The sequence below is a fragment of the Cygnus olor genome, chromosome 18, assembly GCF_009769625.2.
Source record: "Cygnus olor isolate bCygOlo1 chromosome 18, bCygOlo1.pri.v2, whole genome shotgun sequence".
Taxonomy (NCBI): Eukaryota; Metazoa; Chordata; class Aves; order Anseriformes; family Anatidae; genus Cygnus; species Cygnus olor.
In genome coordinates, this window is record NC_049186.1 from 4190989 (window position 1) to 4212392 (window position 21404).

At 47.1% G+C, this 21404-nt stretch overlaps 1 protein-coding gene across 3 annotated transcripts; it reads left to right on the top strand.

The window, feature by feature from the left end:
• The first annotated feature begins 8001 nt into the window (after positions 1-8001).
• On the top strand, positions 8002-21160 carry LOC121056804. 3 transcript variants are annotated; one of them, XM_040530135.1, is made up of 8 exons: positions 8002-8197; positions 13291-13473; positions 15361-15666; positions 16429-16578; positions 17054-17176; positions 17964-17996; positions 18506-18535; positions 19134-21160. In XM_040530135.1, exons 2-7 carry the CDS (start codon positions 13392-13394, stop codon positions 18529-18531), a joined length of 720 nt encoding a protein of 239 aa, XP_040386069.1. In that variant the 5' UTR covers positions 8002-8197; positions 13291-13391; the 3' UTR covers positions 18532-18535; positions 19134-21160. The 3 variants fall into 3 exon arrangements, with proteins under 3 accessions (XP_040386069.1, XP_040386067.1, XP_040386068.1); XM_040530133.1 differs by lacking the exon at positions 18506-18535 and having other exon boundaries at positions 8005-8197; positions 13291-13349; positions 13382-13473; XM_040530134.1 differs by lacking the exon at positions 18506-18535 and having other exon boundaries at positions 8005-8197; positions 13291-13331; positions 13364-13473.
• Positions 21161-21404: the final 244 nt, after the last annotated feature.

Here is a 21404-nt window from a genome sequence, read left to right on the forward strand (position 1 = left end):
TCAGGTAGCCTGACTCAATAAATGGCATAATTTGATAGTTGCAGTTTTATTTTAATGAGCTTAGTTTTGTGTTCTTGTAGTCACCACAATGCCATGTCAGCTTTAAAACTGGCTATTCACTGGTAACCCTGCATCGATCATTTTGTTCTTTGGCTTGTTCATGTCCTTTACAAAGCATCACCATCACATGAGCCCCATACTCATAACCCAGCATTATTGTGATGATCTGCTTCTCGAGTATTGCAAAATCAAAGTCCAGGAGTAGGAAATCCCTCCTCCCATCTGCTTTTTTATCTAGTAGTGAGCCTTCATAGGGCTAATTGAAAGCTCATTTCACAACCCACCTGAACTTGGGTTTCTTTACAAGGATTGATGACTTTTCTCAGCTGTCAAGCATTCAAGAAATTCTCTGGGAACACTCCCTTTCCCTGAACATTCACAGAGAGAACCATTCCTGCAAGAAGAGCTGTCTGTTGTATCAGGGAGAGAGTAGGATGTGAGCTATAACTGAGCTTCCCTTTTGCTGGTGGCTTGCAGCAACGGAACGTCTTTAAGCGTGAAGCCACGGGAGAGGTACATGCTGTGCTGCTGTTTGGAAAACACACACCATACCATTGCTTGGAGAACACAGGCTTGTCATTGGCAAAATACAGGTCAAACCTGCAAGTTCGTGAGCAGGCATTGTATAATAATTTAAGGTTTAGCTGAAGTAATGGAGTATCTTTCTCCCACTTGCTCCTTATAAAGCCAACTCTTTCAATTGCAGCCTGCAACCGGGCAGGCTGCTGAGCCTGGGGGGGCACTGACAGTCTGTATTGACTGCAGCTAGTGCCTATATTTCCAGTAACAGCCCCCACATCCGGGGGTTGTTCCGTGGTAGTAAAGTGTGGGTGTTGCCAGTGTGAAGTCAACAACAAAATACACCTCTCTCTAAATCTCTTGCTCCCCTCTCTGTCACAGTCTCTGTGATGTGAGGACAAAAGAAGCAAGTTGCTGGGGAGAGGGAGAGAACTTTGGTTAGAAAGCAGCTGATGTAGCTGGAAGATATCAGCCAGGTTTTGGCGCACAATCCTTTCTTCGCATCTTCAGCTCATCAGTTGGGCTATCTATTGGGGACTGGGAGGAGACCTCATCATGGTCTACATCTTCTTCATGAGGGGGAACAGAGGGGCAGGTGCCAATCTCTTCTTTTTGGTGATCAGTGAGAGGATCCGAGGGAATGGAGTCAAGCTGTGACAGGTGAGGTTCAGGTTGGATATCAGGAAAGGGTTCTTGCTCTCGCCGATGCGATCAGCTCCAGACATGTTCTTCAGCGGAGTGGGGGATCAAGGCAGGCAGGGCTTTTTTTCTGGCACCAAGGCTACTCGAGGCAGCCGAGGGAGCTGCTAGGGCCTGGCAGCCCTTGTGTGGGAGGCTGACCAGGCATGGGCAGAGCCAGCAGCATCCCCTCCCCAGCCATACAAAGGCAGCCTCTAGGGAGCGCGAGCTACCAGGACGGGTAAATAGGGCAGGGTGTGGCATTTTGCGCAGCAGTGTGCAAAGGGAGGGCTCCGTCACCGCTCTTTTCCAATGGTGGTTGTAACCTGCTCGTGAAGAGCCTGGCCATGGTATCTGCCCAGCAGAAAGCCATGGCCTCTGCATCTCTTGCAGCCTCTCCAGCCACAGTCACCAATGTGGCTACGCAGAGGTCTCAGGGAAACACACGGCTGTCCAGGTCTTGGGCTGCAGGGTGTGCCCGAGTCTTCTGTTGGTGTCTGACAGCAGCAGTTGGGGGTATGCCTGGGGGAGGTGTGCCCAGGCTGAAGAATTGCTCAGTCTGGTGACGGAGCTTCGGGAGGAGGTGACTAGGCTGAGGAGCATCAGGGAGTCAGAGAGGGAAATTGACTGGTGGAAGCATACTAGTATACTCTGCCCTCCCTGAGACAGACTCACGAGGCAGCCACAACACAAGTAACAAAGGTTCCTCTATCCCACCAGGCAGCCGCTACAAAAAAGACAAAAGTTCCCCCATCCTGCCAGGCAGTAGGAGGGGACCTAGGCCAAGGAGGGGAATGGAAGCAGGTTTCTGCTTGGGGTGGTAGGCAAGCCCTCTCCCTTCTCATCTATGCTTACATAACAGGTATGAGGCTCTAGAACATGACAGTCAAAACAATGATATAGATGAAAGCCCATCCTGGTTCGAAGGGTGCCTAAGACAAGGTAACCAACCTACCCCCCACATCGCTACATCTTCTGTCAAGAAAGAAAGAAGGGTTATCGTCATGGGGGACTCCTTTCTGAAAGGGACAGAGGGCCCGATATGCCATCTGAACCCAACCCACAGGGAAGTCTGCTGCCTCCTTGGGGCTCCGGTAAGAGACATTGCCAGGAAAGTCACTCGCCTGGTACAGCTCTCTGACTTACTACCTGCTACTGGTTTTTGGGCTGGTAATGACGAAATAGTAAGGAGAAGTCTGAGAGCAATCAAAAGGGACTTGAGGGCTTTGGGGTGACTGGTTAAAGGATCAGGAGCACAGGTTGTGCTTGCCTCTGTCCTTCCAATAGGAGGGATCAGTGCTGATAGGCAGACTTGTCTCATCAATACGTGGCTTCAAGACTGGTGCAACCGGCAGAACTTTGGATTTGTTGATCACAGGAAGGTCTACACGACACCAGGCCTGCTGGCACCAGATGGGATGGGCCTTTCTCAGAGGGAGAAAAGGATTTTTGCCCAGGAGTTAGCAGGGCTGATAGATAGGGCTTTAAACTGGAGTTGAAGGGGGAAAAGGATAAAACCAGGCCCACCGGTGATAAGCTAAGGGATGGCGTGCTAGAATCAGAGGGACTGTGGGCTAGTGAGGTCCTTCGGTCTTCTCCATAAGGTGCTGTGTGCAATGAGGCACATTTGAAGTGCTTTTACATAAATGCACGCAGTATGAGGAAGAAACTGGATGAGCTAGAAGTCTTGGTCCAGTCCCACAGCTACGACATCATTGGCGTAAGTGAAACCTGGTGGGATTAGTCCTGTGACTGGTGTGTTGCAATAGTTGGTTACAGGCTTCTCAGAAGGGACAGGCAGGGCAGGCGAGGTGGTGGGGTGGTGCTGTACGTGAAGGAGGGGCTGGACTGTGTGGAACTTGCAGTTGGTGATGGCTAAGTTGAGAGCCTTTGGGTAAGGATTAAGGGACGAACAAATAAAGGGGATGTCATTGTGGGAGTGTATTACAGACCACCCGGCCAGGACAACAACGCCGATGAATTATTCTTTGCGGAACTAAGAGAAGCCTCAAGATCAACTGCCTTTGCCTTATGGGGGACTTCAACTTGCCAGACGTCAACTGGAATCACCACACGGCAGACAAGAGCAAGTCCAGGAGGTTCATAAAGCACCTAGATGAGAACTTCTTGGTGCAGGTGCTAAGAAACCCAACTAGGAAAGGTGCCCTCCTAGATCTGTTGCTGGAGAACAGAGAGGGTCTTGTGGGGGACATGGCAATTGACGGCCATCTTGGTCATAGTGACCATGAAACGGTTGAGTTTAAAATTTTTGGTGACAGGAGGAAAACAGCCGCCAAAAGTTCAGCCCTGGATATGGAGAGAACAGACTTCAGGCTGCTCAGGGAACTAGTTAGCAAGGTCCCCTGGCAAACGGCTTTTGAAGGCGTTAGTGTCCATCAGTGCTGGTCAGTCTTTAAGCACTGCCTCCTAAAAGCACAGGATCAGGCAATTCCAAAATATCAGAACTCAAGCATGCAGGACGTAAGGCCGGCTTGGCTGACTAGGGATCTTCTACTGGAGCTTAGGCGGAAAAAGAAAGTGTACGGCTACTGGAAGCAGGGTCAGGCAACGCGGAAGGAATACAGGGACACTGTTCGCATTTGTAGGGAGAAAATTCGTGTGACCAAAGCCCAATTAGAGTTGAAGCTGGCCAGGTCTGTGGGAGACAATGAAAACGGTTTATTTTAAATATGTGAATAGAAAAAGGAGGACCAGAGGAAACATAGGTCCAGTACTTGATGGGGAAGGTCACCTCACAGGCAAGGACATAGGCAAAGCAGAGACATTTAATGCCTTCTTTGCCTCCATCTTCAACACTGATGATGGGTTTGGGACCCCAGGTGCCTATCTGGAGGACTGTGACGGTGGGAATGATAAACTCCCAACTGACCCTGAACGAGTGCGGGATTTGCTGCTCCATCTGGCTCCATACAAGTCCATGGGTCCGGATGGGATTCATCCCACGGTGCTTAGAGAGCTGGCTGACGTCATCGCGGGATGTCTCTCAATTATTTTTCAATGGTCTTGGGAATCTGGAGAGGTCCCAGTTGACTGGAAGCTGGCAAATGTTGTACCAATTTTCAAGAAGGGCAAACAAGAAGACCCTGGCAACTACAGGCCTGTCAGTCTCATGTCAGTGCCTGGTAAAATTATGGAGAAGATTATCCTTGAAGTTATTGAAGTGCACCTGGGAGACAATGCAGTCATTGATCCCAGCCGATATGGGTTCACGATGCGTAGGTCCTGTTTGGCTAACTTGATTTCCTTTTGTGATAAGATAACCCATCTAGTTGATCAAGGGAAACCAGCTGATGCGATCTTTTTGGATTTCAGTAAAGCTTTTGACACAGTTTTCCAGAGGATCCTACTGGACAAAACGTCCAGCATACAGCTAAACAAAAACATCATACGATGGGTGAGCAACTGGCTGATGGGCAGGGCTCAAAGGGTTGTGGTAAATGGGTCTGCATCAGGCTGGTGGACAGTCACTAGAGGGGTTCCCCAAGGCTTCATTTTAGGGCCAGTTCTCTTCAGTGTTTTTATAAACGATTTGGATGTAGGACTTGAAGGTGTTTTGATCAAATTTGCTGACGACACCAAACTTGGACGAGTTGTGGACTCAGATGAGGGTGGAAAGGCCTTACAGAGAGATCTGGACAGATTGGAGAGCTCGGTGATCACCAACCGCATGAAGTTCAACAAGAGCAAGTGCCAGGTCCTGCACCTGTGACGGGGCAACCCTGGCTATACGTACAGACTGGGCGATGAGATGCTGGAGAGTTCTGGGCTCCCCAGTACAAGAGAGATGTAGAACTTCTAGAGAGGGTCCAGCATAGAGCCACAAAGATGATTAAGGGATTGGAGCATCTGTCTTAGGAGGAAAGACTAAGTGAGCTGGGCATGTTTAACCTATCGAAGAGGAGCTTGAGAAGCAGTTGACTAAGTTAGTTCTGGAAACTCAGCTCACCTGAATGAAGTGCTTACCCTTGGCACTTCTCTAAATTCAAACAGATCCAAGAAAAGATGTGGGAATCTCACCATATGAGATATTAGTTGGATTGTTGTACCTGGGCAAAGGGAATGAATTACCTCAATTCGAGACAAAAGATGCTTTTCTTAAAAACTATATACTTGGGCTGTCATCCTGTTTGTCATCTCTCAGGAGCCATGGATTGTTAGCTCAGACCCCACCCTTGGAAGTCCCGATCCATCCATTCCAAGCAGGAGATTGGGTTCTGATACGAACATGGAGGGAATCGAAGCTACAACCTGAGTGGGACTGACCGTTCCAAGTACTCCTGACTACTGAGATGACAGTAAGAACAGCTGAGAAATGGTGGACTCATTACACTCATTACACTTGGGTGAAGGCATAAGTTGACCCCAAGACCTGAGAGAATATAGGAGAACCTTTAAAAATAAAAATTGGGAGGAGGTGTGAATCACAATTGTAAACTAACCTTTAATTTCTCCTTAGGAAAAAATAATGAATACCACGTGTAATTGGGGAAAAGAGTTGGATTACACAGAATTAGTGTTCCCAGGGTATTTTATATTAGTATGCATATCAGAGTTTATATTAGTATGCATATCATTCTTCATACTGATGGAAATTCAGGGGGCAATAATACTGACCCTGGGTGTGGAAATCTGACCTGTGAGGTAGGGAATTATCTATACCGTACTGAATATGGTAATTATGGGAGTACTAATATATATAATGCACACCAAACACGGCACAGGAATCATTCAGTAACCGGATGGCCAGTCCCGAACAGCAAAGGTTGGTATTAGCTATGTGGTAATAGGGCCAGGTAAGTGTTGCCCCTAAGATGGAAGGGAGCTTGCACCCTGGGGGCAATGATTCCGAACATAACCATTGTTGAGTTTATGCAAAACCAAAACCTGACTTTATCTCAATCCTTGAGCCCTTTCCATTGTATTTTCTCCCCATTTCTCTTTGAGCAGGGGGAGTGAGAGAGCAGTCAAGTGGAGTTCAGTTGCCCAGCAGGGTAAAACCTCCACACCACTCCCACTGGTGGTGATGAGTCAGCAAACTGCAAGGGTTGTCCTGTTGATATCCTTGTTGATATCCTGGTAGATATTTCAAAGTACAACTGGTGCCACGCAGTCATGGAGAACCTCATGCACAGGGCTGCTTTTAATTTCTCTGTGAACTGAATTGACCGCTGCCCTGACAGAGGCATGTTTTTTTTCCATAGAGGCACTCTGTTTTTCAGTGGTAAGTTCCAGGTTGTCTCAGGTGGCAGGGAAAGGTGCTACAGGGGAGGGGTTGTTTGAGGTGGACTGAGACACTTTCTGCTGCTCCTAGGCTTTGTTGGATCTCACTTTTCTGAAATGGTTTTGACATGAAGTGGTTCTGAGAAAGTACAGAAGTACAAGCTCTTTTGTGTATCCCAAGCTTAGAAATGAAACAAAATAAGAAAGACCTACCAAAGAGGTAATGCAGCTGAGCTGGACCTAGCTTACTATAACAATATTGACTTACTGGAACAACTCCCTGCTAGCTCATTACCACTTATCATTTCTAGAGAGCCGTTGGCATGAAGTTTAACAAGAGCAAGTGCCAGGTCCTGCACCTGTGACGGGGCAACCCTGGCTATACGTACAGACTGGGCGATGAGATGCTGGAGAGCAGCCCCACAGAGAGGGATCTGGGGGCTGTGGTTGACAGCAAGTTGAATATGAGCCAGTAGTGTGCCCTGGCAGCCAGGAGGGCCAACTGTATCCTGGGATGCATCAAACACGGCATTGCTAGTCGGTCGAGGGAAGTGATTGTCCCGCTCTACTCTGCACTGGTGCGGCCTCACCTCGAGTACAGTGTGCAGTTCTGGGCACCACAGTACAAGAAGGACATTAAACTGCTGGAGAGTGTCCAGAGGAGGGCAATGAAGATGGCGAAGGGCCTAGAGGGGAGGACATATGAGGAGCGGCTGAGGTCACTTGGCCTGTTCAGCCTGGAGAAGAGGAGGCTGAGGGGAGACCTCATTGTAGTAGACAGCTTCCTCATGAGGGGGAGTGGAGGGGCAGGTGACCTATTCTCCGTTATCACCAGTGATAGGACTCGTGGGAACAGTGTTAAGCTGAGGCAGGGGAAGTTTAGGCTGGACATCAGGAAGAGGTTCTTCACCGAGAGGTTGGTTGCACACTGGAACAGGCTCCCCAGGGAAGGAGTCACTGGGCCAAGCCTGTCTGAATTTAAGAAGCGTTTGGACTGTGCACCTAGTCACATGGTCTAAACTTTTGGGTAGACCTGTGCGGTGCCAGGAGTTGGACTTGATGATCCTTATGGGTCCCTTCCAACTCGGGATATTCTATGATTCTATTATTCTATGAAAAAGTGCTCAGCTACAAATGAATACCTGTGGCATTAATGTCAAAGTGCTTTGCCAAGGCCAGTGAGCCTGTTTTACCTGAGTTGTGATGATTCCAGCAATTGGAGAGATTACTTTGCTGTCCTGAGGTCTGTGCAGACTTTCTGCCTGTTATGTGGTAGCAAAGCCAGGCACAGGTCTCAGACCCACTCAGCTCACAACCCTGCTGCAGTATGCAGAGGAGCAGCCTTCATGCCCAGCTCCTGTGCGGGGGGCACATCCTGTGAGTGGGTTTTGGCAGGGGAGGCTGCAGTGCTTTCCACGCTTTCCAGCTGCAGCATCCTATGTAGCAGCGTGGACGTACCTCTCTGACATTGCGCCAGCTGTCCTGCCTATAGCAAGAAGTGAAAGTGAAAATGGAATTGCCCTTAAAAGGAGGGAAAAGCCACCGGTCTGCCTTTGTCTCAGGGATCCACGCTCCTGGAATCAGAGCTCGATGTCCTGGGTGAAGGAGAAGCTGCTCAGGAACCACAGCTTCCAGCTGCGGGGCTCGCTGCAGAGGAAGAGGCACCTGAAGGCTTCCTCAGTCACAAATCACTTTTGAGGTACTTGTACTGTGCTTTTCTTTAGGAGGTCCTGTCTATAGTCTATAGCCGGTCTTTTTTCTTTCAAATACTTAGCGGTTCCTCTTTTTAAGGAGACATTTAGAAAGGGCCACTAAAAGCGTGACTGTGGTAGAAGGGACACATTCAGTGTTTTCTCTATAGGGAAAAATGTGCGTTACTCTGTATGTGACCGCACCAAACAAATAGCACCATGCTTTGCAACCCTGCCTGTCAGCTTTTGAGCAGCTCTGCACTGCTGTCCCATTGTTGATGTGAGTGCAAAAACATAACAGCTCATTAATTAGTGCAATTTAATGTAGGTGGGAGTGACTGCAAAAATTACAGAATAAATCTATTACAGTATTTTCATCTCATATGACCCCCAAATAATTTTTCTGACATCCCGTTAACCGTTGGTTGTTTTCTCATAATTTCTTTGCAAGTATTTCTAACATCCCCTTACCAAACTTGTCATTCTACTAAACTTGCAAGTAAAGTATAATTTGCCAGGAGGGTGCAGTAAAAATCTTTGCAGCTCTCTCCCTTAGTTTTAAAGTATAAGAAATGAAACCAGGTAAACAGTTCATTCTACTTGCCTTAATGTGCTGCAAACAGTGCAAAATTCTCAGCAGTGTTTTCCACTGGCTGTAATGGAAGAATTTTTAATTTTGGTTTCTGAAGAAGCTTTCTCAGCTCAAGGACTGTGTCCTGCTGATTGCTTGCTGGAACTGCTGGTAACAAACTGCACTTGTAGGTACTTGCTCTGGAAATAGCTGTTTTGCCTCTTCCTCTTATTCTTTTTTCTGTGTTTTCTTTATTGCAAAGGCTTGTTGAGAGTGTCAGTCAGCAGATCAACAAAGTGAAACAGGTACTGTAAGCAATACTGGAGTTATGTAAAGTCCACTCCTTTTCCTGAAAAGAACTTAGAGTGTAAAAAAATCCATAGCCACTTGTCAAGTTCTTTGATTTTTTTCGTCTGTTTTGTTGTCGCTTTCTTCCTTCCTTCTGACCGCATTCTTCAAACTGTTTGAAACTTCAGTTCTTTACACAGGCTACTTAGGGTAACACATAAACTTTTTCTGAAAATATATTGTGTTATTCCACCAACACCGTTCTGCCTGACCATAGTAAAATGCTCAGAAAGCTGCAAAGCCCTGAGATGTGTGGCTGGGTAGAGGAGCGAGGAGGGGCAGGGAAATGCCGTGTTTGCAGCTGGGGGAGAATGGGGGCTCCCGCGGGCTGGTGACTGTGTGTCAGGATCAATCGGAGGGGGAAGTGCTCCAGAAGCCCGGGGCAGCAGCCCTGCTCCCTCCAGCCCTTCAGGGGGCTATGGGGACCCCCCACAGCCCTGCGCTCATCACCCTGGAGTCCCTGCAGAAGGGGCAGCCCCGCCTGAGCCCGGCTGGAGGGGGAGGACGGGGAGCGTGAGGGCGCACGCCAAGGAAGCGGTGAGCTGGTTTGGCTTGTGCTGGGGCAGGAAAACGCAGGTGGCTCACCAGGACATTGTGTCTCGGCGTTATCTTTGAAAGAGGACCTTGCCTTCAGGGGAAGTGATGCTGTTGCTTTATTGACTCTCTTTCTTGGCTTGATGAACACTGGAATTGTCTATTGCATCCTGTTTGCTATGAATTTATGGGAGAAGGAAAAGCAGGAGAGTTTCGGGTGGGGATTTGTTCTCCAGTAGCTCCTTTCAAAAACAAAGCCAGAACACCTTGCTGGGGCTCTCCACACAGCTGATGCTTCAGTCATCTGCTGCTGGTGGCTGGTCTGCATTTAGGGTCTGGCATTGCCTTGTTCCAGCTGTGCAGGCAACTTGAGCAGCTCTGAATGTGGAAATTCATATTGCCCCCAAAAGGAAGGCAAGCTGGGGTAAAAACTTGTTTACTGTCAAAAAAAAAAAAAAAGTTTTCTGTCCAAACCAAACGTTCCCTTTTAGATGTGTTTTATTGTTAGTGAAAGTTTAAAATAAGTGGTAGGAGGTGGCCAAGATAACTCTCAGAAACCTGCCAAAAGAGAGGATTATTAAGGCAGGGCAGTGGGAGAAGGCAGGGGTTTGCAGATAGGGCTATGGGTTTCAGAAATAAAGAAAAGAGGAGGAGGAGGAGGCAGGAATGTTGCCAGAGATGGTGACAGACCCTCGGTACTTAGGGCAGGAGGGGTCAGGGACAACCAACTGATGCTTTACAGAGCAGGAAACAGGCTTTAGTGAACATTGTGTGGAATGGCACTGAATGATGTGGGTTTCTTTGGGGAAAAAAGATCGGAACTAGTTTTAGATGTATGGACAGAGGAGGAGAGAAGACCCTGTGCTCATTTGATGCTCTTAATGGTGCAAATAATTGGTGGTCCCCGGAGAAATTCTTGCAAGATCGTGTTGGTGAGAACAGCAGCAGTGCCCACAGAGTGGAGGAATTGGTCCCTCTTGTGGTGCGAAGTGGCAGCGGACGGGTGGCAGCACCGGCACCTCCGGGCCATGCCCAGCATCTCCTGGGCTCGGGCCCTGCGGGGGGTATCGAGAGCTTGGGGTGCTGCAGGTGGGACCCGGATTTTATTCCATGGGAAATTTTGCAGCCGGTCTCCAAGATCGGCTGCGTCCCTCCCGTGCCAGCTGGAAGGGGCTTGTTTTGGGGACGGAGTTTCTCCTGTACTGTCTGCTCCTGGGGACTGGGGATCGCGATCATTAACTTCTGCTGAGGAATTCATGAGTAATTTGGAAACTCACTCAAGGTACTTCTTGGGCAGCGACATATCAGAACTACTGATATCTACTCCTTAGAATTAAACCTTGCAAGAGGGGTCAAGGACAACAGAAAGGGTTTCTTCAAATTTGTTGCGGATAAAACTAACACTAGAGGCAATGTAGGCCCACTGATGAATGAGGTGGGTGCCCTGATGACAGAAGATAAAGAGAAGGTGGAGTTACTGAATGCCTTCTTTATCTCAGTCTATAGTTCCGGAGGCTCTCCTGAGGCCCTATACCCCTGAGGCCCTAGAGGAAGTCAGGATAAAGGAGGAGTTTGCCATGGTTGCTGAGGACTGGGTTAAGGACCAATTAAACAATCTGGACATCTATAAATCCATGGATCCTAATGGGTGCAGAGGGAGCTGGTGGAAGTCATTGCTAAGCCACTCTCCATCATCTTTGGTAAGTCATGGGCATCGGGAGAGGTGCCTGAGGACTGGAGGAAAGCACATGTTGCTCCAGTGTTCAAAAAGAGCAACAAAGAGGACCGGGGTAACTATAAACTGTCAGCCTCACCTCCATCCCTGGAAAGGTGATGGAACAACTTATCCTTGGCATTGTCTCTAGTCATATCAGGGATACAAGGGGCCATTAGAGGCAGTCAACATGGCTTCATTGAGGGGAAGTCATGCTTAACCAACCTGATAGTTTTTTTGAAGACAAAACTAGGTGGATAGATGATGGTAAAGCAGTGGACATGGTCTATCTTGATTTCAGTAAAGCCTTTGACACCGTCTCCCACAGCATCTTCACAGCTGAACTGAGGACGTGTGGTCTGAATGATAGGGTAGTGAGGTGGACTGTAAACTGGCTGAAGGGAAGAAGACAGAGGGTTGTGGTCAGTGGGACGGAGTCGAGTTGGAGTCCTGTATCTAGTGGAGTCCACCAAGGGTTGGTACTGGCACCAGTACTATTCAATATGTTCATCACCGACTTGGATGAGGGAATGGAGTGCACTGTCAGCAAGTTTGCTGATGACACTAAACTGGGAGGAGTGGCTGATAAACCAGAAGGTTGTGCTGCCATCCAGCGGGACCTAGACAGGCTGGAGAGTTGGGCAGGAAGAAATTTATTGAAATATAACGAGGACAAATGTAGAGCCCTGCATCTGGGCAAGAAAAACTCCAGATACCAGTATAAGTTGGGGACTGAGCTGTTGGAGAGCAGCATAGGGGAAAAGGACCTGGTGGTCCTGGTGGACAGCCGGATGACCATGAGCCAGCACTGTGCCCTTGTGGCCAAGAAGGCCAATGGCATCCTGGGGTGTACCAGACGGGGTGTGGTTAGTAAGTCAAGAGAGGTTCTCCTCCCCCTCTACGTTAGTGAGACCACATCTAGAATATTGTCTCCAGTTCTGGGCCCCTCAGTTCCAGAAGGATAGGGAACTGCTTGAGAGAGTGCAGTGCAGAGCCACGAGGATGATAAGGGAGTGGAGCATCTCCCTGACAAGGAAAGGCTGAGGGAGCTGGGTCTCTTTAGCTTGGAGGAGACTGAGGGGTGACTTTATTAATGTTTATAAATATGTAAAGGGTGAGTGTGAGGAGGACAGAGCCAGGCTCTTCTCGGTGACACCCAAAGATAGGACAAGGGGCAATGGGTGCAAGCTGGAAAATAGGAGGTTCCGCTTAAATATGAAACTTTTTCACGGCGAGGGTGACAGAGCACTGGAACAGGCTGCCCAGGGGGGTTGTGGAGTCTCCTTCTCTGGAGAAATTCAAAACCCACCTGGACTCATTCCTGTGTGACGTGATCTAGGTGTTCCTGCTCCGGCAGGGGGATTGGACTAGATAATCTTTTGTTATAGTTCGTTGAAATGATCTAGGATGCTTTTCTGACTAAATCCAAGATATTCATGGGAAAGAAATACTAAGGGTTGTTTGGTTTTATTTTTAATTTGAACAGATATTTCCCATCAGCTTTTCCAAAGTAGAATTCCATTTAATACTTAATATTTCATATCGAGTTAAACTAAACATTCATTCAGCACAGAACATCTTTCATGTCTATTTTTAGTGTCGTTTTGGAAGTGGCAGCCATTTGTTGTATGTATTGCTGATGTGCATGGGGCCACTGCCTTGAGGAGCCTCCGTCCGGGATTTCCCCGTCTCTGCAGAAAGACCTTGTGGCTTCTGCTGCTGCCATGGGCCCAGGGCTGGAAGGGGTGCAAGTTCAGCATTCACACGAGGCAGCTCAGGGTGCAATAGCAGCTGAGCAGCACGAGTGTTTCTTTGCCTGAATTCCAGCTTTCTTACCTTGAAGCTTCACAGACTCGGCCTGAAGGCCGTTTTTCTCTTTGACTAGGGAAAGATAACAGAAAGGAGGTAATGGATGCTATTTAATGTCTGAACAGGGAGATGAGTGCAGGAGGAGCCCGGTGAGCCTGCCCCAGGATCGTGGAGCATCCAACAGCACCAGTGCCAGGGTCGTGGAGCATCCAACATCACCAGAGCCATGCTCCCAGGCAGACAAACGGGCTCTGCCTGCTTCCTGTGGCTGTGCTTGCTGCTTCTCAGTGGCCCCGCTCTGCAGCCAGGTGAGTCTCCTGTTGGAGCTCCTTGCTTTTCACTGTGCTTCAGTAGCTAGAAACTTTTCAACTGTTAATAGAAAGCTCAGTTGTGTCCAGTTGAAGCTAAGAGCACAGAACTACTAAGGTGAGAAAAGAAATTAAGAAGGGGAAGGTGATTCACTTCTCTGTCACAACTGCCTGCCTTGGGAGGAATGACTTACCCTTTGGCTCTGCCAGAAGCCAGGTGGGGTGAATCCTTTCTTAAAGGACTGGCCCTTTACCAGAAGGGTCTGAAAGAGCAGAACTACTTTGTCAGTGCTTGGTGCCCAGCCCTGGCATGCTTCAGCACCTCAGCCAGGCTGCTGGTGTCTGCTGGTTTGTCTGGGAAGCTGTTGCCTGTGGGGACTCCGGACTGAGTCAGTGGCGCTGCATCCAGCTGCAGGCTGGCAGCTCGGCTGGCAGCATGGTCCTGAGATCTCGTAGGTGCTGGAGATGCATCTGATGGAATTGTGCCAAGGAGCTTTGGGAGGAGAGAAGACAAGGAGGGATGACTTGTCTGAACCTGCTTGGGCAGGGGGTCTCTTAGCTCAAGCGGGGAGATGTCTCTCAACTCACTTCCCAAGCTGCCAGCTTCCTAGTTGTGGTGGTTTTACTCGGGTGGGCAGCCGAGCTCCACCACAGCTGCTCTTTCACTCCCCCTCCTCAAAGGGAAAGGGGGATAAATAATACAATGCAAAGGGCTCAAGGGTTGAGATAAGGATGGGGAGATGGCTCAACAATTATCATGACAGGCAAAACAGACTCAGAGTGGGGAGATAGTAATATTTATTGCTTTTTACTAACAAGATAGAGAAGTGAGAAAAAAAGGAAAGAAACTAAAACCACCTTCCCCCCATGTACCCTCTTCCATCTTCTCCCCCTGAGCGGCACAGGGGAATGGGGGAATGGGGTTTGTGGTCGGTCTATAGCACTTCATCTCTGCTGCGCCTTCAGTCACTCTGTGCCCCTGCTCCATGTGGGGTCCCTCCCACGGGATGCCGTCCTTCCAGAACTGATCCTGCAGGGGCTGCCCACAGGCAGCAGCTCTTCAAAAACTGTTCCCACTTGGCTCCATACCACGGGGTCCATCCCCCAGGAGCAAACTGCTCCGGCACGGGAGCACGGGTCCCCCACGGGCGGCAGCTCCCCCCAGACTCCCTGCTCCTGTGTGGGCTCCTCTCCACAGGCTGCAGCTCCGGCCCGGGGCCTGCTCCTGCGGGGGCTCTCCATGGGCCGCAGCCTCCTCCAGGCCACAGCCACCTGCTCCACCGGGGGCTCCTCCATGGGCTGCAGCGTGGAGATCTGCTCCATGTGGGACCCATGGGCTGCAGGGGGACAGCCTGCTCCACCAGGGGCCTCTCCACAGGCCGCAGGGGAAATTGTGCTGGGTGCCTGGAGCACCTCCTGCCCTCCTTCCGCACTGACCCTGGGGGCTGCAGCACTGTTTCTCACTATTCTCTCTCAGCTGCTGTTCCAGTAGTTTGGGTTTTTTTCTTCCTTTCTTAAATATGCCATCACAGAAGCGCAAACAACATCGCTTATTGGATCGGCTCTGGCCAGAGGCAGGGCCCTTATCTAATATGGGGCAGCTTCTGGATTCTACTCACAGAAGCCACCCCTATGGCTCGCTGCTACCAAAACCTTGCCACGTAAACCTACTACGCTAGTTCAAAACCCTGTGGCAGCAGTGAGGGAGTTGTATCACATTTCAACTCCAAAAACTATTCTGGGGACTGGACCCAGTACCTTAGAAAAACTTCCCATTGGCAGACAATGTCTCCTAAGCCACAACTGGGTTTGTCCACCAGAACTCATCTCCCCAGAAGTCTGAGGAGGAAACCGGTGATTAATAGCTTTCTATATTTTCTCATGTAGGTATTGCTGCATCCAGAAATTACCCTGCTGAGGGGACAAATGGCTCTACCAAACCAAATGTGACAGTTTATCGCTGTAAAGATTGTGACAGCAAAATTTGCCAATTATCCAGTTACGAGAGCTTTGAAAAAATCGGAGAAACACAAAATGGGACATTATCTAATGACATTATTCAGTTGGTGAACAATGAAACTCACATCATTATGTGCTTTCAGCAAGAAATTAAGTATCTTAACGAAGTTTATGTCATCGTCTTGGATAAAGACTGTGGAATAGGAGAATCCTGTGGCAACGTGGAGCTTGGAGGTAAACTCAGCTGGGAGTCTAGCTATGAGTATATAGATAACACTTTTCTGGTCATGAAACCAAACTGTAATATATTTGGGCAGACAGTGAGATTAATGAGAAAACTAACTTGTCAAAATGAGTGTGGTTTTTTTTTATTGTGAAACATGTTAACCTGATTTATGAAGATACCTTTTTTTTTTTTTCCAACAGCAGTTCTAATGATCAAATTCTGTGTTGGTTTGCAATGTATGAATCCGATATACTTTAGTCAGTGTACACTAAAATTCAGGTCTAGCCTAACAAGCCATTCTGTGTTGTTCTTCTGTACAATTCAGTAAATAATCCTGCCAGTTTTCTCACAAAACTGTCAGGATGAGAAATGAAAATGCCTGTCAGTACATGTAGGACGTGGCTCCAAGAGTGCAAAGCGTAAAAAGCAAGTGATGTATAATGCAATGGCTCATGACCTGCTGAATGATGCCAAGCCTGTCCCTGAACAACGGTGTCTTCCCCCCCGGCTAAAATTTCATGTTCTTAATTACTTATGAAAACTTTTTGCTATCTTCATATTTGAAGACTTTGACTATTGGTTCATAGAAGGGTTCATCAGCTTTAGTGAGAAGAAAATCTGACACCTATTGAACTAAGGATGATTGTAGCAACCTCAACATTGTATGGCACACAAAGAATCTAAGTTGTTGACCTATAACCCTTGGTTAAAAATTTTATAAATGATCCATATTTATATTTAATGCTGCTTTTATCTTTTACCTTCCCTAGAAAATGGGGCGCATCACATCACAGAGGAGGAAAAAATCTGCTGTGCAGTAATTACGAATGAAACCAAAGCATACGTCAGTAACCTGAACTGCTACATTGAAAGCAAGAAAAAAAGCTCAATATACAGGTCCCCTGATGATATAACTCTAGGTTAGTCTCTTCATGTGTTTGTCTGCCTTTAGCTCTGAGACAGGTTTGCTCAGACAGCTTGCTGTGAGTAGTTTTACAGGTGTTTTGGGAGGAATGTTCTGTACATTCATATCTTGGACCCACATGTGCTGTAGCATCCAAACTCAGGGGCTTTCCCCCAACCTATGCAGGTGCCTCATCCTAGGCATATTTATCCATATATACCAGTCCTGGATATAGGCATAAGTGGCTGTATCTGTAGCTGTCCAGCAATAGATACAGGGATGCTGAGGGAAGATGGTATGTGGTGGGCGTGCAACAAGATTCCAGAATTCCACTTACTAGTGAATAGTAAATGGGACTTTACCTCCGGGCTAAGAGGACACTTGTCATGCACGCACTTATTAAAGTATTAAAATAACTGCTTATGAGGCAGGCTCATTTCTTGGCATACCTGTTTGATCATTTGGATCCTGTATTTATTCCTTCTCTGCAGATAGTCCAACAGATCCAGGCAGCAGAAAAAGAATTGGCATCACTGCCGCTTTCCTGATTCTTGGGGTTTGTGCAGCAGCAGCACTGGTGCTGTATTGTGTTCAAAGAACCCGAAATGGTCAAGGTACAGTCTGACAAAACGTTATGTTTCCTATGGGTAAAGTGCCTTTAGAAACAGGCTTGGGAGTGGAAATGGAAGTGTACAGCGTTTTCTTTCTGTATCTCGTTTCCATAAAATTGTTTAGAAAGTTGCTAAGTGATATTCATTGTGAAGGGGGGAGGCTGGGCTAGCACATGGCCTGGACTCCACCTCTGCATTTGGTGCTGTGACATAGTCCACAGCCAGCAGGCTTTAGTACGACAAATAAGCACAAAATAAACTTCCTCACCACCACACTAATGCAGCCAAGCGATCGCACTTGAGAGGCAATTTTAACTTAGAAGAGAATATATTCTTAACTTAGGAAAGATTATATTTTAAATGTTTTTGTTGTTGGTGGTGTTTTTTTGTTATTTTTTGCAAACTAATATGCACAGAAAGGACTGGGATGGGCTGTATGGACTGAATAGAGAGCGTAGTGCAGTGTTCTTAAAGTGCAGTAGTGTTAAAGCAGCTTTTCAGAAATTGTGCTAGAACAGAGTATAGGACTTGGGCTGCAGCTGTGCTGTCATGTGGCAAACAAAGCATTATCCCTGCTGAGAGGTTCCCCTCTCAGAGGTTATTTATACATCACACTTGGTGCAGAGTTGTGGAGAAACACAAGGCCTGTGGATCTGTTTTAGATAGACAGCAGTTGCTCAAGCATTCTGGATTAATGTAAGTAGGGAAAAACAACTGCAGGTCTATTAGTTTTAAATCTTCTAAGTAAATCTTTGCTAATGCTGGTGCTTTCTTGCTGTTGTTTTCCTAGGACCTGTCGTAGTGCTCTATCAGATTCTTAAAGGTAAGCAATGACTTTTTTTTTATTTAATTATGATAAATGGTAAAATCATTTAGCTACAAAGGCAGGAGTGCGTTCAACAAAAGGCTAGGTGTGTTTACTGGGACTACGCTCAGTGGATGCCCATTTCCTTACTACATCAAGGCTGTGTTAATAGATTTTAATCCCATATCTCTAGCCCTATGCCCCTATGTGACTCTGCAGTGGTTTTAATACTTGTGTGTTGATCATTTACACACTCCTACAGACACCCTTTTAGCCTGCAGCTCCCTCTCCTACATCCCTGGCTCCAAGGTTTATGGGACCTGAAGCTGTATTGTCAGAAGCTGAGATGTCTCCTCTCAGCTACTGAACTACCTCATCCAACCAAATGCTCCTGTTGGCTCTTCCCTGGTAGTTGGTTGTTTCCTTCTAAGAGTCTAGAAATTACATTTCCAATTTAATTTGTTTAAGGTTAACTTGGTTAGATGTTAGTTATAGCCTAAGCTTTTTTTCTTTTGCTCCCTTTCTAGTGAATGGAGAGAAACAGCTGTCTTGAGAAGGTGATTCATCCCACTTAAAATGAGGTTTAAGATGTGATGTGAACTTGCCTGTGAAGATGCCTGTTGCTCTCTGTTAACTATAAAGGAAGCCAATGGTACCAAGCAGAGACTGTTGAACATCTACAGTTAGATAAAACACAAGGCTATCTGGGAAAAACAAGAGCTATGCAAGTGCTTACACAACTCAGTAAAGACAAAGCGAATGTAGTCTCACGGTGATTATGCTGTTAAGACATATTAGTAGACATATTGGTGTGATAGGCAAAAAACTTTCTGCTGGTGGCTCTCCTGACGTCCTGCCCTGTGGTGTAACACTCGGTGATATTTCAGAGCTGTCCCAGACCCCCCTGAGGCACAGGCTGATGTCCGCAGCAACAGGGCATGGTTTCAGCAGAGAGGCTGTGAACTCTCTGGGTGAAGAAGCTGCAAACCTGCAAACTTTCCTCTTTCAGAGCAACAGGCGGTCCGGTAGCAGGTGGGGCAGGGCAGCTTCTCTGAGGACTTCACATCTCCAAGCCTAACAGGCAATCTGATTTTATTTCTCAATGAAATCGACCTGTGCCTTTGCCTCACAGATGTTTTTCCTTCAATTCTGCAGGTTCTATAAAACCCAATCAGGCTTATGAAAGCAGAAGGTCACAGCCATTTGAAGCATCATCTACAAATGAGACAAACCAGGCCTTCATGTCAGCAGCATCCTTCTCAAGCAAAGTCTAGCCATCACCTGAAGAAACACGTTTATTTTATACAAGACCTCACAGTAGTTTTCACAAATGTACTTTCACCACTCCCATGCATTCACCAAGGACTGCAATTGCCCTAGTTATCCAACTCCAGGCTTTTGCAAGCAATATGAGAAGCTTCCTGGGGCTACTGTCCTCTCCTGGTACTTGGTTGAGGAGCCCCAGCATCACAAGATGCATGGCTTCTTTGGCAGCACAGGCTTAAACCAACTGAATCTTCCCAATGGTTTTTATGGTTGAAACTATCAGTTCTCCTAAAATCCTTTGGAGAACTGCATCTGTGCTCAGGCAGGCCGTCTTGAACCCTGATGGAGATGTTCTCTGCATATCTTCCATGTCGTAACACGGTAGCGTGGCCATAGTTTTTCATCCGTTAACTCCCAGGTGGGTTCTAGATTTCCCCAAGGAAGAGTTTTGTAGAACCATGGGACAGCTTGGGTTGGAAGGGACCTTAAAGACCACCCGCTAGCTCAGGCTTTCCAGAGCCTCATCCAGCCTGTACAGGTGACTGGTTTGTTTCATTAGAGCGGTTTGGCCTTCTGAGCCAAAAGCCTGGTTTTGCAGCCACCTGCAGGTTGAAGGCTACTCTGCGGGCTCTGTCCTGTGCAGCAGAGACAGGAGGGCCTGCACTTCAGGGATCCCCAAAGGGTAGTTCACAGGCAGCATGTCATCTTCAAATGATTTACAACTCATGTTTGATTTGAGTAAATCCTCAAAATTTGCATTATACCCAAACCAGTATCAGGCTTTTGAGCAAAAAGCAGCAGCATCCAAATTGCAAAAGCACATCCCCGAAGCGGGATGGATGCTTGTTGAATCATTTTTTGCGTGGTTTAACCAACCATAAACCTGTAAGCTGGCACTTTCAGCAGGAAATCTCAAAGGATGTAGGATGTTGTGTGACTCTGTGTACATAAAAAATACAAAAAAAAGTAAACAAAAGTATACAAAAAAGTTATGGACCTTTTATTTTTTTCTTAACCTCAAAACTTTGGAAGGTCCTTCAAATACAAGTAGGAAATTTCTGTGTTGTTTTGCAACAGTATGATTAGTTCAACGTGCGTTTTTCCAGTGCAGTTGTCATGGGTGTTACTTTTGGTTCTGTTTCTCTGCTGTAAGTCATTGCTGTGAGAGCCTCTCAGGAAGTGCCAAGCATTCCCATTGATGCATTGAGCTGTGTGCTGGGCTTCAGGAGATTCCAGTGATGCGTACCTGATTTTCCTAGACCTAGAAAAATACTGTCTTAAAATTAAAGGCTATCGCAGTTCTCTGATGTGGTCTTTTAATGGGGAAAAACAAATGTGTGTATACATATTCATGTGTGCATGTAGGGTGGTCAAATTGATGACTGACACTGTTCTTTTTTTGTGTACCCTCAGATTTTGAGTTTTTTGAAAAAGAGACAACACGCTATTTGACAACTTAAATTGTAGTAATTCGAGGGATTCAAGTTTAATAGTGTGCAAGTTTAATTTCTAATCTTTAACACCAGTTGGGGCCAGAGAGCTAGTCAAGTCTTGAGAATAAAGGTTACCTGCCCGGTTCTGCCCAGTGACAGTTGCTCAGCTAAATCTGTCACAAGATGCAATTCACAAACTGATTTTGGGGTTCACCCAGGCACACACTTTCCTTCTCATCTTTTCTGCCTTCCTACTGCTGATTTTGCAGACGGTGATAGTCAGAGGTGTCACTCCCAGCTGTTCTGATTTGCGCCTCCTGAGCTGCGTTTTGCCTGTAATGCCAGTCATCCAATGTCTTGGGAAAAGGGCTTTAATGATCTATGCTCTTGGCTCTCAGCAAATGGATGATGTTGCTTTATGTGCCTTTTTACAAATAAATATATCCACGCAAATAGTTCTGAAATAAAAATCAACTGAAAATATCAGGTAGCCTGACTCAATAAATGGCATAATTTGATAGTTGCAGTTTTATTTTAATGAGCTTAGTTTTGTGTTCTTGTAGTCACCACAATGCCATGTCAGCTTTAAAACTGGCTATTCACTGGTAACCCTGCATCGATCATTTTGTTCGTTGGCTTGTTCATGTCCTTTACAAAGCATCACCATCACATGAGCCCCATACTCATAACCCAGCATTATTGTGATGATCTACTTCTCGAGTATTGC

What these genes read in the sequence shown, in the direction of transcription:
- LOC121056804 (XM_040530133.1), top strand. Translation starts at nt 13,392, where the DNA reads ATGCTCCCAGGCAGACAAACGGGCTCTGCCTGCTTCCTGTGGCTGTGC. An exon ending in TGGCAACGTGGAGCTTGGAG is followed by an intron (nt 15,667 to 16,428) that starts GTAAACTCAGCT and finishes TACCTTCCCTAG; the next exon opens with AAAATGGGGCGCATCACATC. An exon ending in AAGAACCCGAAATGGTCAAG is followed by an intron (nt 17,177 to 17,963) that starts GTACAGTCTGAC and finishes TTGTTTTCCTAG; the next exon opens with GACCTGTCGTAGTGCTCTAT.